Here is a 21163-nt window from a genome sequence, read left to right on the forward strand (position 1 = left end):
ATTTTAAATCCTTTTTCCCCAACTGTGGGATTTTACCTCATTTTCCCCCAACTGTGAGACTTTACCTCATTTTCCCCAGCTCCGGGATTTTACCTCCAGTTGGGATTTCACCCCATTTTTCCCCAAACCGTGGGATTTCACCCCATTTTTCCCCAACCTTTGTGGTTTTACCTCGTTTCTCCCCGAAGTACAGCGTCTGCTGGGCAGGGTTGGACCACTGCAGCGAGGAATCGTCGGGATCCTCCACCTGGCACTTGAGCACCACCGTGCCCCCGGCCACCACCGTCTCGTCCGACGTCGTGGGCTGGCTCTCTGCAAGGGGACAAGGACAAGTGATGGTGTCACCTCCCTCCGGAGCATCCCAGGGGACAGCGGTGTGGGATCTCAGGATCTGAGTCCTGAGGTGTCACCGAGAGCACCCTTGGGGGGCTCGGGAGTCCTGGAATGTTCCAGAAGTGTCTGGTGGCTGCACTTTGATCCTACACAGGAGACGACACCTGTATGAGGATAGGAGGGTTTCACCGGGGTGAATGGTGAAGGGATTGGTTAATTAGAGAGTGAAACACAGGGTTTAGGATTTCTGTAAGAGAAGTAAGATGGAGGAATTGGGGCGTGTCCTGTCCTTCTTCTTCTTCTCCTCCATCTTCTGTGGTGATGGTGGCACTTTGGGATTGGTCATTACTAAAAGTGCACCGGGCAATAAGAATAAATGGTATTGGGGAAAAATGATAAATATTGTACACATAACTATGGGTATAAAGATAGGTGACTGTCCGGAGGGCAGCACAGTGTGCTCATGGCTGGCTGCTGAGCAGAGCTCTGCTGGGCTGAGAGAAAATCTTTTAGATAAACAATTAATAAACATAAAAACAGAAAGAAGAACTGAAGCCTCTTCTCGTCCTTCGATACACGGGCTGCCCCAAGGCCACTTTGGGCCTTTCCAGGCCCTTCAAACAGCGAAAACCCGACACAGCGGTGTCCCCAAATGCCACCTGAGCGCACAGCTCTGTGGTGGCGCTGTCCCTTTAAGAGATGGCTCCAAAAATCAGGGGGGGTTTTGTCTTGTTCCTAAAATGGGATGGGTGATGTCACCCAACCTGCAGCACCCATGGGGACACTGCTGTCCCCAAGGCAGCTCCCAGGGACAGGAACATTTCTCCAGAGCTGCTGGAGGGTCCTGCCATGAGCACATCCCAGATTTGGCCAGTGAGGATGGAACTGGTGATGAAGATGAAGGGTTAATTCCAGTTTGAGGCTTCTCTGGAAATCCTGGCCAGTAAGGGACTCATAGAATGGGTTGGGTTGAAGGGACCTAAATGTCACCCAGTGCCACCCTTGCCATGGCAGGGACACTGTCCCAGGTGCCCCAAGCCCTGCCTGGGATGCAGCAGGAGAAGCTGGCACTGCCTGGTGGCATCTGGGCAGGGATTGACCCTGCCACCCCACCTGTATCACCCATGGGGACACTGCTGTCCCCAAGGCAGCTCCCAGGGACAGGAGCACGGCCCCAGAGCTGCTGGAGGGTCCTGCCATGAGCACATCCCAAATTTGGCCAGTGAGGATGGAACTGGAGATGAAGATGAAGGGTTAATCCCAGTTTGAGGCTTCTCTGGAAATCCTGCTCATGGAATGGGTTGGGTTGAAGGGACCTAAATGTCACCCAGTGCCACCCTTGCCATGGCAGGGACACTTCACACTGTCCACTGGGATGCAGCAGGAGAAGCTGGCACTGCCTGGTGGCATCTGGGCAGGGATTGACCCTGCCACCCCACCTGCATCACCCATGGGGACACTGCTGTCCCCAAGGCAGCTCCCAGGGACAGGAACATTTCTCCAGAGCTGCTGGAGGGTCCTGCCATGAGCACATCCCAAATTTGGCCAGTGAGGATGGAATTGGAGATGAAGGGTTAATCCCAGTTTGAGGCTTCTCTGGAAATCCTGGTCAGGGAGGGACTCATGGAATGCCAAAATGGTTTGGGTTGAAGGGAACATTCTAAAATTATTATATGTTATTATATACGTCATTCATAATATATATATATAAATATATAAAATGAATTATATATAACATTTATATGTATATATATAAAATATACATATAAAAATATATATTCATATCAATAAATAGAAATATTTATAAACTATTATAATGTATATAATATATATCAAAAGAGAAATATATATGAAATGTATATGTATGTATATATAAAAGATACATATAAAATATATATTTATATACATAAATATAAATAGATATAAAATATTATAATGTATATCACATATATATTAAAAATATATAAGATGTATATGCATATATATATAAAAGATACATATAAAATATATATTTGGGAGGGGGACAGGGACACTTTCAGGTGTCCATCCAGCCATGAGTGTCCCCATCCAGAAATGACTGTCACCAACCAGCCATGAATGTCCCCATTCAGCAATGACTGTCCCCACCCAAAAATGAGTGTCCCCATCCAGAAAAGACTGTCCCCATCCAAAAATTAGTGTCCCCATCCAGCAGGGACTGTCCCCATCCAAAAATGACTGTCCCCATTCAGCAAAGAGCGTCCCCATCCAAAAATTACTGTCCCCATCAGCCATGAATGTCCCCATTCAAAAATGACTGTCACCAACCAGCCATGAGTGTCCCCATCCAAAAATGAGCGTCCCCATCCAACAGGGACTGTCCCCATCCAACAAGGAGTGTCCCCATCCAGAAATGACTGTCACCATCCAAAAATTACTGTCCCCACCCAGAAATTAGTGTCCCCATCCAACAGGGACTGTCCCCATCCAGAAAAGACTGTCACCAACCAGCCATGAATGTCCCCATCCAGAAATGACTGTCCCCATCCAAAAATTACTGTCCCCATCCAAAAATGACTGTCCCCATCCAGCCATGAGTGTCCCCATCCAGCAAGAAGCGTCCCCATCCAAAAATGAGTGTCCCCATCCAAAAATTACTGTCCCCACCCAGAAATTAGTGTCCCCATTCAGCAAGGACTGTCCCCATCCAGCAGTGACTGTCCCCATTCAAAAATTAGTGTCCCCATCCAGCCATGAGTGTCCCCATACAACAGGGACTGTCCCCATCCAAAAACGACAGTCCCACACAGCAGGGATTGTCCCAACCCAGCCATGAGTGTCCCCATCCAACAGTGACTGTCCCCATCCAGCCATGAATGTCCCCATCCAGCAATGACTGTCCCCATCCAACAGGGACTGTCCCCATCCAAAAACAACAGTCCCACACAGCAGGGATTGTCCAAACCCAGCCATGAGTGTCCCCATCCAAAAATGACTGTCCCCATCCAACAGTGAGTGTCCCCATTCAGCAGTGACTGTTCCCATCCAGCCATGAGTGTCCCCATCCAACAGGGACTGTCCCCATCCAACAAGGACTGTCCCCATCAGCCATGAATGTCCCCATCCAAAAATGACTGTCACCAACCAGCCATGAATGTCCCCATTCAGCAATGAGTGTCCCCATCCAACAGGGACTGTCCCCATCCAAAAATGAGTGTCCCCATCCAGCAATGACTGTCCCCATCCAGCCATGAATGTCCCCACCCAAAAATGACTGTCACCAACCAGCCATGAGTGTCCCCATTCAGCCATGAGTGTCCCCATCCAGCAGTGACTGTCCCCATCCAGAAATGACTGTCCCCATCCAGAAAAGACTGTCACCAACCAGCCATGAATGTCCCCATCCAGAAATGACTGTCCCCATCCAAAAACGACAGTCCCATACAGCAGGGATTGTCCCAACCCAGCAATGACTGTCCCCATCCAAAAATGACTGTCCCCATCCAAAAATGACTGTCCCCATCCAGCCATGAGTGTCCCCATCCAACAGGGACTGTCCCCATCCAAAAATGAGTGTCCCCATCCAGCAGTGACTGTCCCCATCCAACAATGAGTGTCCCCATCCAGAAATGACTGTCCCCATCCAAAAACGACAGTCCCACACAGCAGGGATTGTCCCAACCCAGCCACGAATGTCCCCATCCAGAAAGGACTGTCCCCAAATCTCTCCAGCCCCACGATGCTCCCAAGCAGGAAAAAATTTGATTTTCTGCATCCCAGGAATTGTGCCCGGAGCTGCCTGCCCGGAGCAGCTTCCCTGCCAGAGATCAATAATGAAATGTTTGATTTCAGCCTCGGAGAGCAGGGACAGAGGCTGGGAAGGGCCCAGCAGATGTGCAGGACGAGGTTGGAGCTGCAGGAACATTTCCAAGGAATGTCCTCCCTCTTTTCCAGCCTGGGAAAGCATCTCTGGAGCAGAAATAACCCCAGGGAAAACCACCCACTGCTCCAAGCCCTCCAACGCCTCTGGTGCACAGTCATGGCCCAAAAATGTTTCTCATTTCCCTCCTTCATTCTCAAAAAAACCCTCATTTCTTATTTCCCACTTTGTTTCCCAAAATTTCCCTCCTTCTTTTTAAAAAATTCCTTCTCATTTCCCTCCTTCTGTGGCAGAAAACCATTTCTCATTTCCCTCCTTCTCTCCCAGAAAACATTTTTGATTTCCCTGCTCCTTTCCCAAAAAAATCCTCCTTTCCCTCCTTCATTCTCAAAAAAACCCATTTCTTATTCCCAACTTTCTTTCCCAAAATTTCCCTCTTTCTTTTTAAAAAATTCCTTCTCATTTCTCTGCTTCTTTACCAAAATTTCCTTCCTTTTTAAAAAATTCCTTCTCATTTCCCTCCTTCTGTGGCAGAAAACATTTCTCATTTCCCTCTTTCTTCCCAGAAAAACATTTCTGATTTTCCTGCTCCTTTCCCAAAAAAATCCTCCTCATTTCCCTCCTTCATTCTAAAAAAAACCTCATTTCTTATTTCCCACTTTCTTTCCCAAAATTTACCTCTTTCTTTTTTAAAAAAATTCCTTCTTATTTCCCTCCTTCTTTACCAAAATTTCCCTCCTTTTTAAAAAAATCCTCCTCATTTCCCTCCTTCATTCTCAAAAAAACCCCCATTTCTTATTTCCCTCTTTCTTTCCCAAAATTTCCCTCCTTCTTTTTAAAAATCCCTTCTCATTTCCCTTCCTTCATTCTCAAAAAAACCCATTTCTTATTTCCTACTTTCTTTCCCAAAATTTCCCTCTTTCTTTTTAAAAAATTCCTTCTCATTTCTCTGCTTCTTTCCCAAAATCCCATTTCTTATTTCCCACTTTCTTTCCCAAAATTTCCCTCCTTCTTTTTAAAAAATTCCTTCTCATTTCCCTCCTTCTTTCCCAAAAAAATCCTCCTCATTTCCCTCCTTCATTCTCAAAAAAAACCCCATTTCTTATTTCCCACTTTCTTTCCCAAAATTTCCCTCCTTCTTTTTAAAAAATTCCTTCTCATTTCCCTCCTTCTTTCCCAGAAAATATATCTCATTTCTCTGCTTCTTTCCCAGAAAAACATTTCTCATTTCCCTCCTTCTTTCCCAGAAAAACATTTCTGATTTCCCTGTTTCTTTCCCAAAAAAATCATCCTCATTTCCCTGCTTCTTTCCCAAAAAATCCTTCTCATTTCCCTCCTTCATTCCCAGAAAACCATTTCTTATTCCCAACTTTCTTTCCCAAAATTTCAATGCTTCTTTTTTAAAAATTTCCTTCTCATTTCCCTCCTTCTTTCCCAGAAAATATATCTCATTTCTCTGCTTCTTTCCCAGAAAAACATTTCTGATTTCCCTGCTCCTTTCCCAAAAAAATCCTCCTCATTTCCCTCCTTCATTCTCAAAAAAACCCCCATTTCTTATTTCCCACTTTGTTTCCCAAAATTTCCCTTCTTTTTAAAAATTTCCTTCTCATTTCCCTCCTTCTTTCCCAAAAAAATCCTCCTCATTTCCCTCCTTCTTTCCCAAAAAACCCCTTCTCATTTCCCTCCTTCATTCCCAAAATCCCATTTCTTATTTCCCACTTTCTTTCCCCAAATTTCCCTCCTTCTTTTTAAAGAATTCCTTCTCCTTTCCCTCCTTCTTTGGCAGAAAAACATTTCTGATTTCCCTCCTTCTTTCCCAAAAAAATCCTCCTCCTTTCCCTCCTTTATTCTCAAAAAAAACCCCATTTCTTATTTCCCACTTTCTTTCCCAAAATTTCCCTCCTTCTTTTTTAAAAAATTCCTTCTCATTTCCCTCCTTCTTTCCCCAAAAAATCCTCCTCATTTCCCTCCTTCATTCTCAAAAAAACAGTTATTTCCCTCTTTCTTTCCCAAAATTTCCCTCCTTTTTAAAAAATTCCTTCTCATTTCCCTCCTTCTTTCCCAAAAAACCCCTTCTCATTTCCCTCCTTCATTCCCAAAATCCCATTTCTTATTTCCCTCCTTCTTTCCCAAAATTTCCCTCCTTCTTTTTAAAAAAATTGCTTCTCATTTCTCTGCTTCTTTACCAGAAAAACATTTCTGATTTCCCAAAAAAATTTGGGATTTCTGATGTTTCTTTCCCAAAAAAATCATCCTCATTTCCCTCCTTCTTTCCCAGAAAATATATCTCATTTCTCTGCTTCTTTCCCAGAAAAACATTTCTCATTTCTCTGCTTCTTTCCCAGAAAAACATTTCTCATTTCACTCCTTCTTTCCCAAAAATTCCCCTCCTTTTTTTCCAATTTACTCTGTGTTCATCATCACAAAGATCCAATTCATCCCTTGGGCACAGATGTTTTCCAAAGCTCCTTTTTCTCCTCTTCAAGGATTTTATGTTCCAGGAATTCCCTCCTCGGCTCCATCCCCACTTTTCCTGCAATAATCAGCCTTGGCACGGAGGGAATTCTGAATTCTCATGGATTCTTGCAGGAATCAGCCCTGGCAGGGAGGGAATTTTGAATTTCTGTGGATCCAGGCAGGAACAGGGTGGGAATTTTGAATTCTCATGGATCCATGCAGGAACAGGGAGGGAATTTTTAACTTTTGTGGATCCAGGCAGGAATCAGCCCTGGCAGGGAGGGAATTTTGAATTTCTGTGTATCCAGACAGGAACAGGGTGGGAATTTTGAATTCTTGTTGATCTAGGCAGGAATCAGCCCTGGCAGGAGGAAATTTTGAATTCTCATGGATCCAAGCAGGAATCAGCCCTGACAAGAGGGAATTTTAAATAACTTTTGTGAATCCATGAAGGAATCAGCCCTGGCAGGGAGGGAATTTTGAATTTCTGTGGATCCAGGCAGGAACAGGGAGGGAATTTTGAATTCCTGTGGATCCAGGCAGGAATCAGCCCTGGAAGGGAGGGAATTTTGAATTCTCATGGATCCAAGCAGGAATCAGCCCTGGCAGGAGGAAATTTTGAATTCTCATGTATTCATACAGGAATCAGCCCAAGCAGGGAGGGAATTTTGAATTTCTGTGGATCCAAGCAGGAATCAGCCCAAGCAGGGAGGGAATTTTGAATTCTCATGGATTCTTGCAGAAATCAGCCCTGGCAGGAGGAAATTTTGAATTCTCATGGATCCAAGCAGGAATCAGCCCTGGCAGGAGGAAATTTTGAATTCTCATGAATCCAAGCAGGAATCAGCCCTGGCAGGGAGGGAATTTTGAATTCCTGTGGATCCCTGCAGTAACAGAGAGGGAATTTTGCACTCCCAGCCCAGCAAACCTCAGCCACCTGCCGTGTGCACATCCCTTTGCAGGCTGATTTTTGGCAGGGGTGCGAATCCACAGTCTGGAATGTGCAGAGCACAAATTCCAGGCAGCTGAGCAGCTCCAGATTTGCCAGCAGAAAGGAAAACCTGCTCCTGTTTGGGTGCATCTGCTCCTGCAGCTCCAGGGCCGCCTCCTTCCCCATCCAAATGTCCCTTGGGATCCATCCAGGCTGTCCCCAAAATGCAGATCCAGGCAGGGGGAAAATGCTCAAAGCCAAAGGGGAAGGTGGGGAAGGATCCAGGCTGATCCAAGACAGGGGTTAGGTAAAATGAAGAGTTATTTTGGGGTCAGAAAGTTGAAATTTTCAGCATTTTAGGGCATCCCTGTGTGGTGTCTACCCTGGTTTTGGGTAGAGGCAGGATGAAGGAGCTGCAGAATTCAGGGTGTTCCTCACCCCAAACCTCAAATTCCAGAGGATTTCCCCATAAATGAGCATTTCTGAAAAGGGGCACAACAAGAGGATGCTTCTCACATGAAACATCCTCACCCCAAACCCCAAATTCCAGAGGATTTCACCATAAATGAGCATTTCTGAGAAAGGGCACAACAAGAAAATGCAGCTTCACACACATGAAACCCAAATCCCAAATTCCAGAGGATTTCCCCATAAATGAGCATTTCTGAGAAAGGGAACAGCAAGAGAATGAAGTTTCTCATATTAAGCCCCCAAACTCCAAATTTCAGAGGATTTCACCATAAATGAGCATTTCTGAGAAAGGGCACAACAAGAAAATGCAGCTTCACACACATGAAACCCAAATCCCAAATTTCAGAGGATTTCTCTGTGAATGTGCATTTCTGGGAATGAGCATTCCCTGACTCCAGGGGTTTCACACACATGAAACCCAAACCCCAAATTTCAGAGGATTTCCCCATAAATGAGCATTTTTGAAAAGGGGCACAACAAGAGAATGCTTCTCACATGAAATATTTTCACCCCAAACCCCAAATTCCAGAGGATTTCCCCATAAATTATCATTTCTGAAAAGGGGCACAACAAGAGAATGCAGAGTTCTTTTTTGGGGTCAGAAAGTTGAAATTTTCAGCATTTTAGGGCATCCCTGTGTGGTGTCACCTGGTTTTGGGTAGAGGCAGGATGAAGGAGCTGCAGAATTCAGGGTGTTCCTCACCCCAAACCCCAAATTCCAGAGGATTTCCCCATAAATGAGCATTTCTGAAAAGGGGCACAACAAGAAAATGCAGCTTCACACACATGAAACCCCCAAATCCCAAATTTCAGAGATTTCCCCATAAATGAGCATTTCTGGGAATGAGCATTCCCTGACTCCAGGGGTTTCACACACATGAAACCCAAACCCCAAATTTCAGAGGATTTCCCCATAAATGAGCATTTCTGAGAAAGGGGACAACAAGAGGATGCAGTTTCTCATATTAACCCAAACTCCAAATTCAGAGGATTTCCCATAAATGAGCATTCTGAAAAGGGCACAACAAGAGAATGCAGCTCACACACATGAAACCCAAATCCCAAATTTGAGAGATTTCTCCATAAAAGAGCATTTCTGAAAAGGGGCACAACAAGAGGATGCTTCTCACATGAAACATCCTCACCCTAAACTCCAAATTTCAGAGGATTTCCCCATAAATGAGCATTTCTGAGAAGGGGCACAACAAGAAAATGCAGCTTCACACACATGAAACCCAAATCCCAAATTCCAGAGGATTTCTCCATAAATGAGCATTTCTGAAAAGGGGCACAACAAGAGGATGCAGTTTCTCATATCAAACCCTCAAACTCCAAATTTCAGAGGATTTCTCGTGAATGTCATTCTGGAATGAGCATTCCCTGACTCCAGGGTTTCACCACACATGAAACCCAAACACCAATTTCAGAGATTTCCCCATAAATGAGCATTTCTGAGAAAGGCACAACAAGAGGATGCTTCTACATGAAATATTTTCACCCCAAACCCCAAATTTCAGAGGGTTTCCCATAATGAGCATTCTGAAAAGGGGCAAACAGAGAAAATGCACTTCACACACTGAAACCCAAATCCCAATTCAGAGGATTTCTCCATAAATAGCATTTCTGAGAAAGGGCACAACAAGAGGATGCTTCTCACATGAAATATTTCACCCCAAAACTCCAATTTCAGAGGATTCTCCATAAATGAGCATTCTGAAAAGGGGCACAACAATAGAATGCAGAGTTCTTTTTTTGGGGTCAGAAAGTTGAAAATTTTCAGCATTTTAGGCATCCCTGTTGGTCACCTGTTTTGGTAGAGCAGGATGAAGAGCTGCGAATCCCGGGTGTTCCTCACCCCAAACCCAAATTTCAGAGGATTTCCCCATAAATGAGCATTTCTGAAAAGGGGCACAACAAGAAATGCAGCTCACACACATGAAACCCAAATCCCAAATTCCAGAGGATTTCCCATAAGTGAGCATTTTTGAGAAGGGCACAACAAAGAATGCAGTTTCAATATTAACCCAACCCCAAATTTCAGAGGATTTCCCCATAAATGAGCATTTCTGAGAAGGGGAAGAGCAAGAGAATGCAGTTTCTCATATTAAGCCCCCAAACCCCAAATTCCAGAGGATTTCCCTGTAAATGAGCATTCCCTGACTCCAGGAGCTTCACACTTCCCCACATTAAACCCCAGAGTCACAGTTCCCTGAGGGACCCCAAAATGAGAGAATTCCCCCCAAATTTAAGGAGCACAAAGCAGGGTGACCCCTGTGCCAGCTGAGAACTGAAAAGGAGCAGAGCAGATGGAAATTCCCAATTCTGTGCCACCACAAATCCCCCAAACACCCTGACAGCGTTTCCTGCAATCACAGCTCCCTGAGGGACCCCAAAATGAGAAAATTCCCCCCAAATTTAAGGAGCACAAAGCAGGGTGACCCCTGTGGCAGCTGAGAACTGAAAAGGGGCAGAGCAGAGGAAAATTCCCAATTCTGTGCCACCACAAATCCCCCAAACACCCTGACAGCGTTTCCTGCAATCACAGCTCCCTGAGGGACCCCAAAATGAGAAAATTCCCCCAAATTTCGGGGTACAGAGCAGGGTGACCCCTGTGCCAGCTGAGAACTGAAAAGGGGCAGAGCAGATGGAAATTCCCAATTCTGTGCCACCACAAATCCCCCAAACACCCTGGCAGCATTTCCTGCAATCACAGCTCCCTGAGGGACCCCAAAATGAGAAAATTCCCCCAAATTTCAGGGGTACAGAGCAGGGGGACCCCTGTGGCAGCTGAGTGCTGAGAGGGATCAGAGTAGAGGGAAAATTCCCAATTCTGTGCCACCACAAATCCCCCAACAGCATTTCCTGCAATCACAGCTCCCTGAGGGACCCCAAAATGAGAAAATTCCCCCAAATTTAAGGGGCACAAAGCAGGGTGACTCCTGCACACCCTGAATACTGAAGAAGGCAGAGAAAGGAAAATTCCCAATTCTGTGCCACCACAAATCCCCCTGACAGCGTTTCCTGCAATCACAGCTCCCTGAGGGACCCCAAAATGAGAGAATTCCCCCAAATTTCAGGGGTACAGAGCAGGGGGACCCCTGTGGCAGCACCCACACCCTGAATACTGAGAGGGGGCAGAGTAGAGGAAAATTCCCAATTCTGTGCCACCACAAATCCCCGACAGCGTTTCCTGAGGGGTTCCCTGAGGGACCCCAAAAGCAGAAAATCCCCCCAAAATCCTGGGGTACAGAGCAGGGGACCCTGTGCAGCACCCACACCTGAATACTGAGAGGGGCAGAGCAGAGAAAAAATTCCCAATTCTGTGCCACCACAAATCCCTCAAACACCCTGACAGCGTTTCCTGCTATCACAGCTCCCTGAGGGACCCCAAAATGAGAGAATTCCCCCAAATTTCGGGGTACAGAGCAGGGGACCCCTGTGGCAGCTGAGAACTGAAAAGGAGCAGAGCAGATGGAAATTCCCAATTCTGTGCCACCACAAATCCCTCAAACACCCTGACAGCGTTTCCTGCAATCACAGCTCCCTGAGGGACCCCAAAATGAGAAAATTCCCCCAAATTTCGGGGTACAGAGCAGGGGGACCCCTGTGGCAGCGCCCTCCCCCCGTGTGGCTCCCAGAGCTCAGAACTCCAATTTCTGAGTGGGTTTTTAGCTCCTACCCTAAGGCCAATCTCCACCACGAGTGTTGCCAAGGGAACCAGCTCCGTGCTCTGCCAGCTCTGCTTTAAGGATCTCCCTGCCCAACGAGGGGGCACAGCCCAGCTGGGCACCCTGGCACGAGGCTTGGTGGCCCTGATGCCACCTCAGTGCCAGTGTCACCCCAAGTGCCCCAGGGTTAACCACACGGGGTTGTGTAAGAGGAGATTTGGTTTAAATATCCTTAATTTTTTACATTATATTAATTTATTACTTTATATATAAATATATATTTATATTCATTCATATATTTATATATGATTTTATATATTTAATATAAATTTATATATTATTTTTAATAAATTATATTATTATATTTTATGCTTTTAATATTATACTATAATAGAAATAAAATAAATATAAAATATATATAATATATAATATACACATATATTTATATAAAAATATAAATTATATTATATATAAATTATATTATATATAAATTATATTATATATATTATACATATATATTATATATAAATATATTATATTTATATATTGTAAAATATATTTATATTATATAGAAACATTTATATATTTATATCTATATATAAATATATAAATATATATAATATATACAATATAGAATATATTGTATATATTTATATAAATATATAAATTATATTATATATATTATATGTCTAATATAAATTATATTTATATATGAATATATATTTCTATATTATAAAATATATATCTATATAGTATAACATAGATAAAAGTATTTATATATTTATATATATTTTATATATAAATATATATAAATATATAAAATATACATTATATATAAAATATATATAAAATATAATAAATTGATAACTTATAATAATAATAATAAATAAATCCTAATAATTTTTTTTTTTAATAACAGAACTGCCAGCTCTGCTCCTCTCCTGGGGGACAGCACAGCCAATGCCTCCTCCTGACCCGCCAAAAACTGAATCATGGAATGGCCACAGTGGCAAAGAACCCACAGACACCCCAACAACCCCAGCCTGGGCACCTTGTCCAAACTCACCTGGAGCTCCTTGGCAATGTGAGAATCTCTGGAAACATCTCCCCAGGGTTTGGGGGTCCAGTTCTGGCCACCAGTGCAGACACCCCAAAGCACATCCCAGCTGTGGAACATCTCCCCAGGGTTTGGGGGTCCCAGCAATTCCCGTCCCCCTGAGCAGCCCCCAGCCCCAGGATCTGCTGCTCTCCCTGCCCACCGAGCCCTGCAGTGTCAGAACTCATCTCCCTGCAAATCCCAGCCTGGAAAAGCTGAGCTTGCCAACAACAAACAGCGTTTGAGGTGTTGGAGGCTGAGCAAAAAACATCTGCAGCTCAAGCACCGCCTGGAGCATCACCCGAGGACGGGGCAGCTCCCGGGATGCTGCGGGGACACGGAGCTGCTGTTTCCTACTGGAATATTTACAAATATAACCGGAGGGGACGAGCCTGAGCTCGTCTGGCCTTTGGTGCTGAACCAAATAGGGCAACTGTGGTGTTTCACCCACAGACACTTTTGGCTGTGGGATTTGTGGTGTTTCACCCACAGACACTTCTGGCTGTGGATTTGTGGTGTTTCACCCACAGACACTTTTGGTTAAATGGATTTGTGGTGTTTCACCCACAGACACTTTTGGTTAAATGGATTTGTGGTGTTTCACCCACAGACACTTTTGGTTAAATGGATTTGTGGTGTTTCACCCACAGACACTTTTGGCTGTGGATTTGTGGTGTTTCACCCACAGACACTTTGGGCTGTGGATTTGTGGTGTTTCACCCACAGACACTTTTGGCTGTGGATTTGTGGTGTTTCACCCCACAGACACTTTTGGTTAAATGGATTTGTGGTGTTTCACCCACAGACACTTTTGGTTGGATTTGTGGTGTTTCACCCCACAGACACTTTTGGCTGTGGGATTTGTGGTGTTTCACCCACAGACACTTTTGGTTAAATGGATTTGTGGTGTTTTACCCCACAGACACTTTTGGCTGTGGATTTGTGGTGTTTCACCCACAGACACTTTAGGCTGACAGGATTTGTGGTGTTTCACCCACAGACACTTTGGGCTGTGGATTTGTGGTGTTTCACCCACAGACACTTTTGGCTGTGGATTTGTGGTGTTTCACCCACAGACACTTTGGGCTGTGGATTTGTGGTGTTTCACCCACAGACACTTTGGGCTGCCTGGGTGCTGCACTGGGCCCGTGGGGACAATTCCAGGCCTGCAGGAGCTCTGGTGCTGCTGGGATGGAGCTTCCCCCCATAACAGGGGCTGCTCCTCAGGTTTCCCTCTGTGCAGAAGCTTTGAGGTGATGGTGAAGGAAAGGAGTCGGCTCTGATGGAGGGTTTGGATCCAGAGCTTTATTCTCTGAATGCAGCACCAGCTCCATCAGAACTCCCTGAGCCCGTGGCTGTTGGGAATTCAGCTGCTAGAGAATAGAAAAGTACAAAACCGTGGCTAATTCCAAGTTTGGCACCTGCAAGATAGCAGTGTCCTTGGGCCTAGCTGTGGTAGGATAACAAACAGTGAAAGAGGCATGAGAAAAGAGAGATGTAACCCCTAAAGAATGAAGAAGAGTTGATGGTATAGTTTAACCAATAGATTGCTTAGCTTACAGAATATTCATAAGCTTATTACTCGCTGTATAAGTGTCTGATGCTCTCTTCAATAAACTGGAATTTGCTTATCGCTCATATTGAGTGTCTGAGTCTCCCCTCACCCACAAATGGCTCGACCCCGACAGGAGCCTCATTTCTCTGCCACACGTGGCTGCTGCTCCTTTGAACCCCAGGGAAGGGGCAGGGAGCCACCAAGCAGGGACAAAGGGACAAAGGACACCCGGATGGCCCAGTGCCCCCCAGGGGTTTGAATGTGCCAATCACTCCGTGCCCTTCTGGAATTGCAGGACTGACAGACAGCGCTGGGAAGGGAAAGCAGAAATGATTGCTAAACCTGGCAGGGAATTATCAGGGGAGGGACCCGAGGTTCTGAGCTAAACCCTGAGATCACAACAATTTCCCAGCCAAACTCCTGGGAAATGCTGTTCCTGCCAGCCCTGCCACCCTCCGGACACCGGGGAGCCGCAGCGTCCAGCACTGCCCGCGCTCCCTGCGCCCTCGGCCGCATCCCCGCAATGGTTCCACACATCCCCGCCTCCCTCGGGCTGCCTGTGGGTTGTCTGCCTCGGTGCTGCCCAAATTAAAGCTCCTGCCTCTGCTCCTCATCCTCCTCCCGCAGGGAGAGCACCGGGAGGAAGAGGAGCTCTCTGGGAGGAGGATGGAGAATCTCAGCCTCTCACAGGTGGGCGGAGGAGCTGGGGCAGCACAGGGGTCACTGCCACCCCTTCCTCCATCACCGCCCGATGAAGGCTCTGCTGGTCTCGGCTGATGGTGCCCGGCCAAGAGCAGAGGGGCCAGAACTGGACCAGATGGTTCAAGCTGAGCTGACCCAGTAACTGAGAGGAGGAGGAGGAGGAGGAGCAGATCCATCTGACTGTGGGGGTGTCACAGAGCTGGCAGCACCTTCCAGGGCCCACTGAGGAGCCAGAGCAACGAGGGCTCCACTCAATCTGTGCACACAGCCAAGGCTGGAAAAGCAGCTCAGGTGGGGACCAGGCTGGGCAGGGGGTGCCAGGCCAGCCACTGGCACAGCACAACAAGCAGAGCCCACCAACCTCCAAGCTGGCACCGCCACCAAAACCAGCTCGGACACACAACCAGACCCTGCCCCGCTCCTCTCCTGCAGGCACGAGACACCCTGGATTGGCACAGAACGAGGTTAGGAAGCAGGGAAAACAAACAGGAGCAGCTCTGCTGCAGCTCCCTCCATCTGCCTGCGCGGCCGCCGTGCCAGCGCCGGGGACACTCCCCAGATGCCGCCGCCTCCGGTTCCTCCGGCGCTTCCAACACCCCTGGAGAGGTGACAGCGTCAGGCACAGGGGGAAGAGGCAGAATCCTGCAGGCAGGAGACCTCCCAGGCAGGCAATCCTGGGCAAACGGGGCGTTTTTCCCTCCAGAGGTGGATGGCACCTCGGGATGCTCAGCTCGGGTTCCGGCAGCGTCGCCCCATTCCTTTGGGATTTCTCCTGGCAGCAAACAGCACAAGCAGAGGTTTGGCCATGCCAAATCCTACAGCATTGGCAGGCCAGAGGCAGAATTCCTGTCCTGGCAGCGGTGCCAGCACATCCCTCACCGTCTGGGCACCTCCACAGAGCCTGATCCCAGGCTTTGTCCTAAAATCCAGCCTTGCCTGTTGAGCCTAACGCGTTGTGCCAGACAGCTGAGTGGTGGATTCCGTGCTCTCCAGCCTGCACAGGGATGCTCTGCTCCCTCCCCTGTGGCTCAGCACTGATCCCAGCCCTGGAACAGCTCCTTTTCCCCCAGGCAGCTGATCCAAGTCATCCAAAATCAGGCCAAGCAGGTAGTGAGTGATGCAGAGAGGTCGCCCTCCCTCCTTTTCGTGCCTCTCCGGGGCTGTCAGTGCTTCCTCAGCTCTGGAGCCAAGGGCTGCTGCTGGCACAGGCACTGGGAGCATATGGCAGAGCCCTAAGGGCACTGGGAACGGGGCAATCCACACCTTCCTTGGGGAAAAGCACCCTGGAAAGCAGCAAGGAAAGAATTCTGCTGCTCCAGACAGCGCTGGGCTCTCCCACATTCCAGCAGGACCTGCAGATGTCACCTGTTCAGAGGCTGGAGGTGACAAAAACCCCGTGGGACCCCATCCCACACAGGCTGGGAGGTTGTAGGGCATCGCCCCAGGATAGAGGGAGGTTTTCTCGTGGCCTGGCCAAGCTGAGAGCTCCAGAAAGACAAAACGTGCAGGACAAGGACAGAGCACTGAACCTGCCTCTCTGCAAACCTCCCCATGCCCTCCAGTGCCTCAGGCAAAAATCAGCCCCAAATCAACTGGTTTTGGCCCGTGGTGCTTCTCAGGGCATTGTCCAAACAAAAGGGTTTGGATTCACAGATGTCACCTGCTTGGAAGCTGGGGATTTAAAACCATGTGGGACCCCATCCCACACAGGCTGGGAGGTTGCAGAGCATCTCCCCAGGATAGAGGGAGGTTTTCTGGGTGGCCTGGCCAAGCTGAGAGCTCCAGAGAGACAAAACCACCCTGCAGGACAGGGACAGAGCACTGAACCTGCCTCTCTGCAAACCTCCCCATGCCCTCCAGTGCCTCAGGCAAAAATCAGCCCCAAAATCATCTGGTTTTGGCCCCATGGTGGCTTCTCAGGGCATTGTCCAAACAAAAGGGTTTGGATTTACAGATGTCACCTGCTTGGAAGCTGGAGGTGACAAAAACCCTGTGGGACCCCATCCCACACAGGCTGGGAGCTTGCAGGGCATTTCCTCAGGATAGAGGGAGGTTTTCTGGGTGGCCTGGCCAAGCTGAGAGCTCCAGAGAAACAAAACTTGCAGGACAGACACAGAGCACTGAACCTGCCTCTCTGCAAACCTCCCCATGCCCTCCAGGGCCTCAGGGAGAAAAACAACCCCAAAATCATCTGGTTTGGCCCGTGGTGCCTCCCAGGGCATTGTCCTAACAAAAGGGTTTGGATTTACAGATGTCACCTGCTTGGAAGCTGGAGGTGACAAAAACCCTGTGGGACCCCATCCCACACAGGCTGGGAGGCTGCAGAGCATCTCCCCAGGATAGAGGGAGGTTTTCTGGGTGGCCTGGCCAAGCTGAGAGCTCCAGAGAGACAAAACGTGCAGGACAGAGCCTGAACCTGCCTCTCTGCAAACCTCCCCATGCCCTCCAGTGCCTCAGGCAAAAAAACAACCCCAAAATCAACTGGGTTTGGCCTCCCAGGGCATTGTCCAAACAAAAGGGTTTGGGCCTGCAGATGTCACCTGCTTGGAAGCTGGAGGTGACAAAAACCATGTGGGACCCCATCCCACACAGGCTGGGAGGTTGTAGGGCATCTCCCCAGGATAGAGGGAGGTTTTCTGGGTGGCCTGGCCAAGCTGAGAGCTCCAGCAGCTCCAGAGAGACAAAACCACACTGCAGGACAGACACAGAGCACTGAACCTGCCTCTCTGCAAACCTCCCCATGCCCTCCAGTGCCTCAGGGAAAAATCAGCCCCAAAATCATCTGGTTTTGGCCCCGTGGTGGCCTCCCAGGGCATTATCCAAACAAAAGGGTTTGGGCCTGCAGATGTCACCTGTTCAGAGGCTGGAGGTGACAAAAACCCCGTGGGACCCCATCCCACACAGGCTGGGAGGTTGCAGGGCATCTCCCCAGGATAGAGAGAGGTTTTCTGGGTGGCCTGGCCAAGCTGAGAGCTCCAGAGAGACAAAACTTGCAGGACAGACACAGAGCCCTGAACCTGTCTCTCTGCAAACCTCCCCATGCCCTCCAGTGCCTCAGGCAAAAAAACAACCCCAAAATCATCTGGGTTTGGCCTCCCAGGGCATTGTCCAAACAAAAGGGTTTGGACCTGCAGGTGTCACCTGCTTGGAAGCTGGGGATTTAAAACCTTGTGGGACCCCATCCCACACAGGCTGGGAGGCTGCAGAGCATCTCCCCAGGATAGAGGGAGGTTTTCTGGGTGGCCTGGCCAAGCTGAGAGCTCCAGAGAAACAAAACTTGCAGGACAGGGACAGAGCACTGAACCTGCCTCTCTGCAAACCTCCCCATGCCCTCCAGTGCCTCAGGGAGAAAAACAACCCCAAAGTCAACTGGGTTTGGCCTCCCAGGGCATTATCCAAAAAAAGGGCTTGGACCTGCAGGTGTCACCTGCTTGGAAGCTGGAGGTGACAAAAACCATGTGGGACCCCATCCCACACAGGCTGGGAGGTTGCAGAGCATCTCCCCAGGATAGAGAGAGGTTTTCTGGGTGGCCTGGCCAAGCTGAGAGCTCCAGAGAGACAAAACGTGCAGGACAGGGACAGAGCACTGAACCTGCCTCTCTGCAAACCTCCCCATGCCCTCCAGTGCCTCAGAGAGAAAAACAACCCCAAAATCAACTGGGTTTGGCCTCCCAGGGCATTGTCCAAACAAAAGGGTTACACAACTCGCGAGTGGAATAACCCTGCAGAGAGAGAATGATCCTCACACACAAGGACAACCACGCACCAGCCCAAACACACCCGAATGTGCCGACAGCAGCACAAACGGCAGCCAAGAGCTCAGACAGGGCCCTCTTGTGCTGGAGCAGGGCCTGGGTGGCTTCCAGGGGTTCCTCCACACCCTGCCATGCTTGTAGCAGAGCCATCCACAGCGCTGGAGGAATGTTCTCCAAGGAGGAGGCTCCGTCCCTCCCCAGGACAGGTGCCAGGCAGGGGATGTCACGCTGGGATGGCTCAGGATGAGGCACCAACCGTGAAAACACAACAGCTTCTTTCCAAGCATCTCCCATCTCCTCAAGGATTTTATTTTTGGGGTTTGTTTGTCCAGCTGTGCTGGACCCTGGCTCTGATGGCCAGGGCTGGGCCACAGCAGAGGCCAGCCCAGGAGGAAATCTTGCAGTGTCACCATCCGGGCTGTGTCCTGTCCCAGGACAGCTGCGGGTCACGGCCACCTCCCTTCCTGGCATGCTCGGCCATCCCCAGCCCCACAGGCTGAGCATCCCCACGCTGGGGCTGTCACAATGTCCCCACACCCCGGGGCTGAGCCTCACCCACACCCAAGTGACTCTTTCGGGTGCCCGTGGGAGGACCGTGGCCAAAACCAGAACAAATCCCGGGATTCGTGGATGGGAACGCAGCCACCAGCCCCCAGAGGCTGTGACAGCAACAGCGATGGGTGCGGGGGAGCCGCGGGGGCTGCGGGCTCAGCCCTTGTCCCCACCGTGTCACCTCCCACCCGCACAGCCCTCGGGACCCTCGGTGCTGCTCCTGACGGAGCGCAGGGATGTGGATGGAGACCGAACCCAGCCCCAGCATCCCCAGACCACAACACGGCGGGTCCAGCCCAGCCCCCGGCCGGCGGCCGCACCTCCCCACCCAAACACACGCAGCAGCATCGCTCCTGTCACGACAGGCGACTCCCGACACGGCAAACGGAGCCGCCAGCAGCCAGACAGGGACGGCGGGTCCGAGGCACCGGGGCCGCCCCGCAGGGACCCGCAGCGACGGCGGACGCGGCGCTGCCAGCGGCGAGCCCCGACACAAATCACACCCGCTCCGTGCCTGTGGCGACGGTCACCGCCGGCGAACCCCTCTTTGTGCGGCGAGCCCCGCTCATCCCGGCGGGACGGGGACCGCCGCCCATCCCGGGGAGGCGGCTCCCACCGGAGGCACCGGGGAGCCGCCCCAGCCGCGGCGCGGATGTCACCGGGCTCCCTCGGGAGCTCCATCCGCCCCTCCGGGTGTCATCGCCGAGCCCCGGCACCCTCACGGCGGGGCGGCTCCGCCGCACCGGGGATTCTCCATCCGCCCCCCCCCCCCTCCCCGCCCTCTCCGCGGGCAGCGCCGGGAGGGGCCGAGCGCCGCCGCCGCCGCCCGCCGGGGCCTGTCTGGAACCTTCCGCCGCGGCCGTGGGGGGACACGACGGGCAGCACCGGCGCCGCCGTGACCTTGAGCCCCGCCGGCCGCCCGGGGAGCCGCACCCGCAGGCGGCGGCGGGGCGGGCCCCGAGGGCCGGGCGGGGCGGGGCGGGCGGTACCTGCCTGACCCACATAACGGCGCCACCGCCGCCGCCGCTCCCCGCACCTGTCGCTCGCTTGCCCGCATCCCCCGCCATAAGCGGCGGGGATGAGGCGGGAGCTTCGCCCGCTCGCGGTGCCGCCACTCACCGTCGCGGGAGAGGTTTCCCCGGGCGCTGCCGAAGCAGGCGATGAGCAGGAGGATGCTGAGGGCGGGGGGCTGCATGCTGGCGGCGGCGGGAGCCCGCGGGGCCGGCGCGACCGAGCCGCAGCGCGGGCGGCGGGCGCTGCTCTCTCCGCTGCTCCCTCAGCTCTGGAGCCGGCGGTGCGGCAGCGGCGGCGATTAAATAGAGCGCGAGGAAGAGACCATTCGTGCCGGGGTGGGGGGGGGGAGCGGGGGGGGCAGCGCCGATGCCGCCCCCCTCGGCCCCCGTGTAAACACGCCCGCTCCGGCCGCCGGCCCCCCCCGCGGGCTGGGGCGCGGTGGTGCGCGCCGCATGCGCGGCTCCCCGCGGGAGGCAGGTGCGCGCGGGGCGGCGGCGGCGACGGGGGGGGGGGGGGGACGGCGGGAACGGGGCTGCCCCTCAGGGCCCGTGATCCCCTCAGGGCCCGTGATCCCCTCAGTGCCCGTGATCCCTGTGATCCCCTCAGGGCCCGTGATCCCCTCAGTGCCCGTGATCCCCTCGGTGCCCGTGATCCCCTCAGTGCCCGTGATCCCCGTGGTCCCCTCAGTGCCCGTGATCCCCTCGGTGCCCGTGATCCCCTCGGTGCCCGTGATCCCCTCAGTGCCCGTGATCCCCGTAGTCCTCTCCATC

General features: G+C 50.6%; 1 protein-coding gene across 1 annotated transcript in view; it reads right to left on the reverse strand.

Moving 5' to 3' along the window:
• The window catches only part of CADM3 (cell adhesion molecule 3), a 40637-nt gene extending 19976 nt beyond the window's left edge, over nt 1-20661 (reverse strand). The window contains exons 1-2 of the mRNA XM_064732284.1: nt 20499-20661; nt 172-312 (exon numbers count right to left, since the gene is read on the reverse strand). Coding sequence (XP_064588354.1) covers nt 172-312; nt 20499-20574 — 217 coding nt within the window. The 5' untranslated portion in view covers nt 20575-20661. The remainder of the gene's footprint in view (nt 1-171; nt 313-20498) is intronic.
• Between the last annotated feature and the right edge of the window lie 502 nt (nt 20662-21163).

The sequence above is a fragment of the Zonotrichia leucophrys genome, chromosome 25 (assembly GCF_028769735.1).
Source record: "Zonotrichia leucophrys gambelii isolate GWCS_2022_RI chromosome 25, RI_Zleu_2.0, whole genome shotgun sequence".
NCBI classification, from domain to species: Eukaryota; Metazoa; Chordata; class Aves; order Passeriformes; family Passerellidae; genus Zonotrichia; species Zonotrichia leucophrys.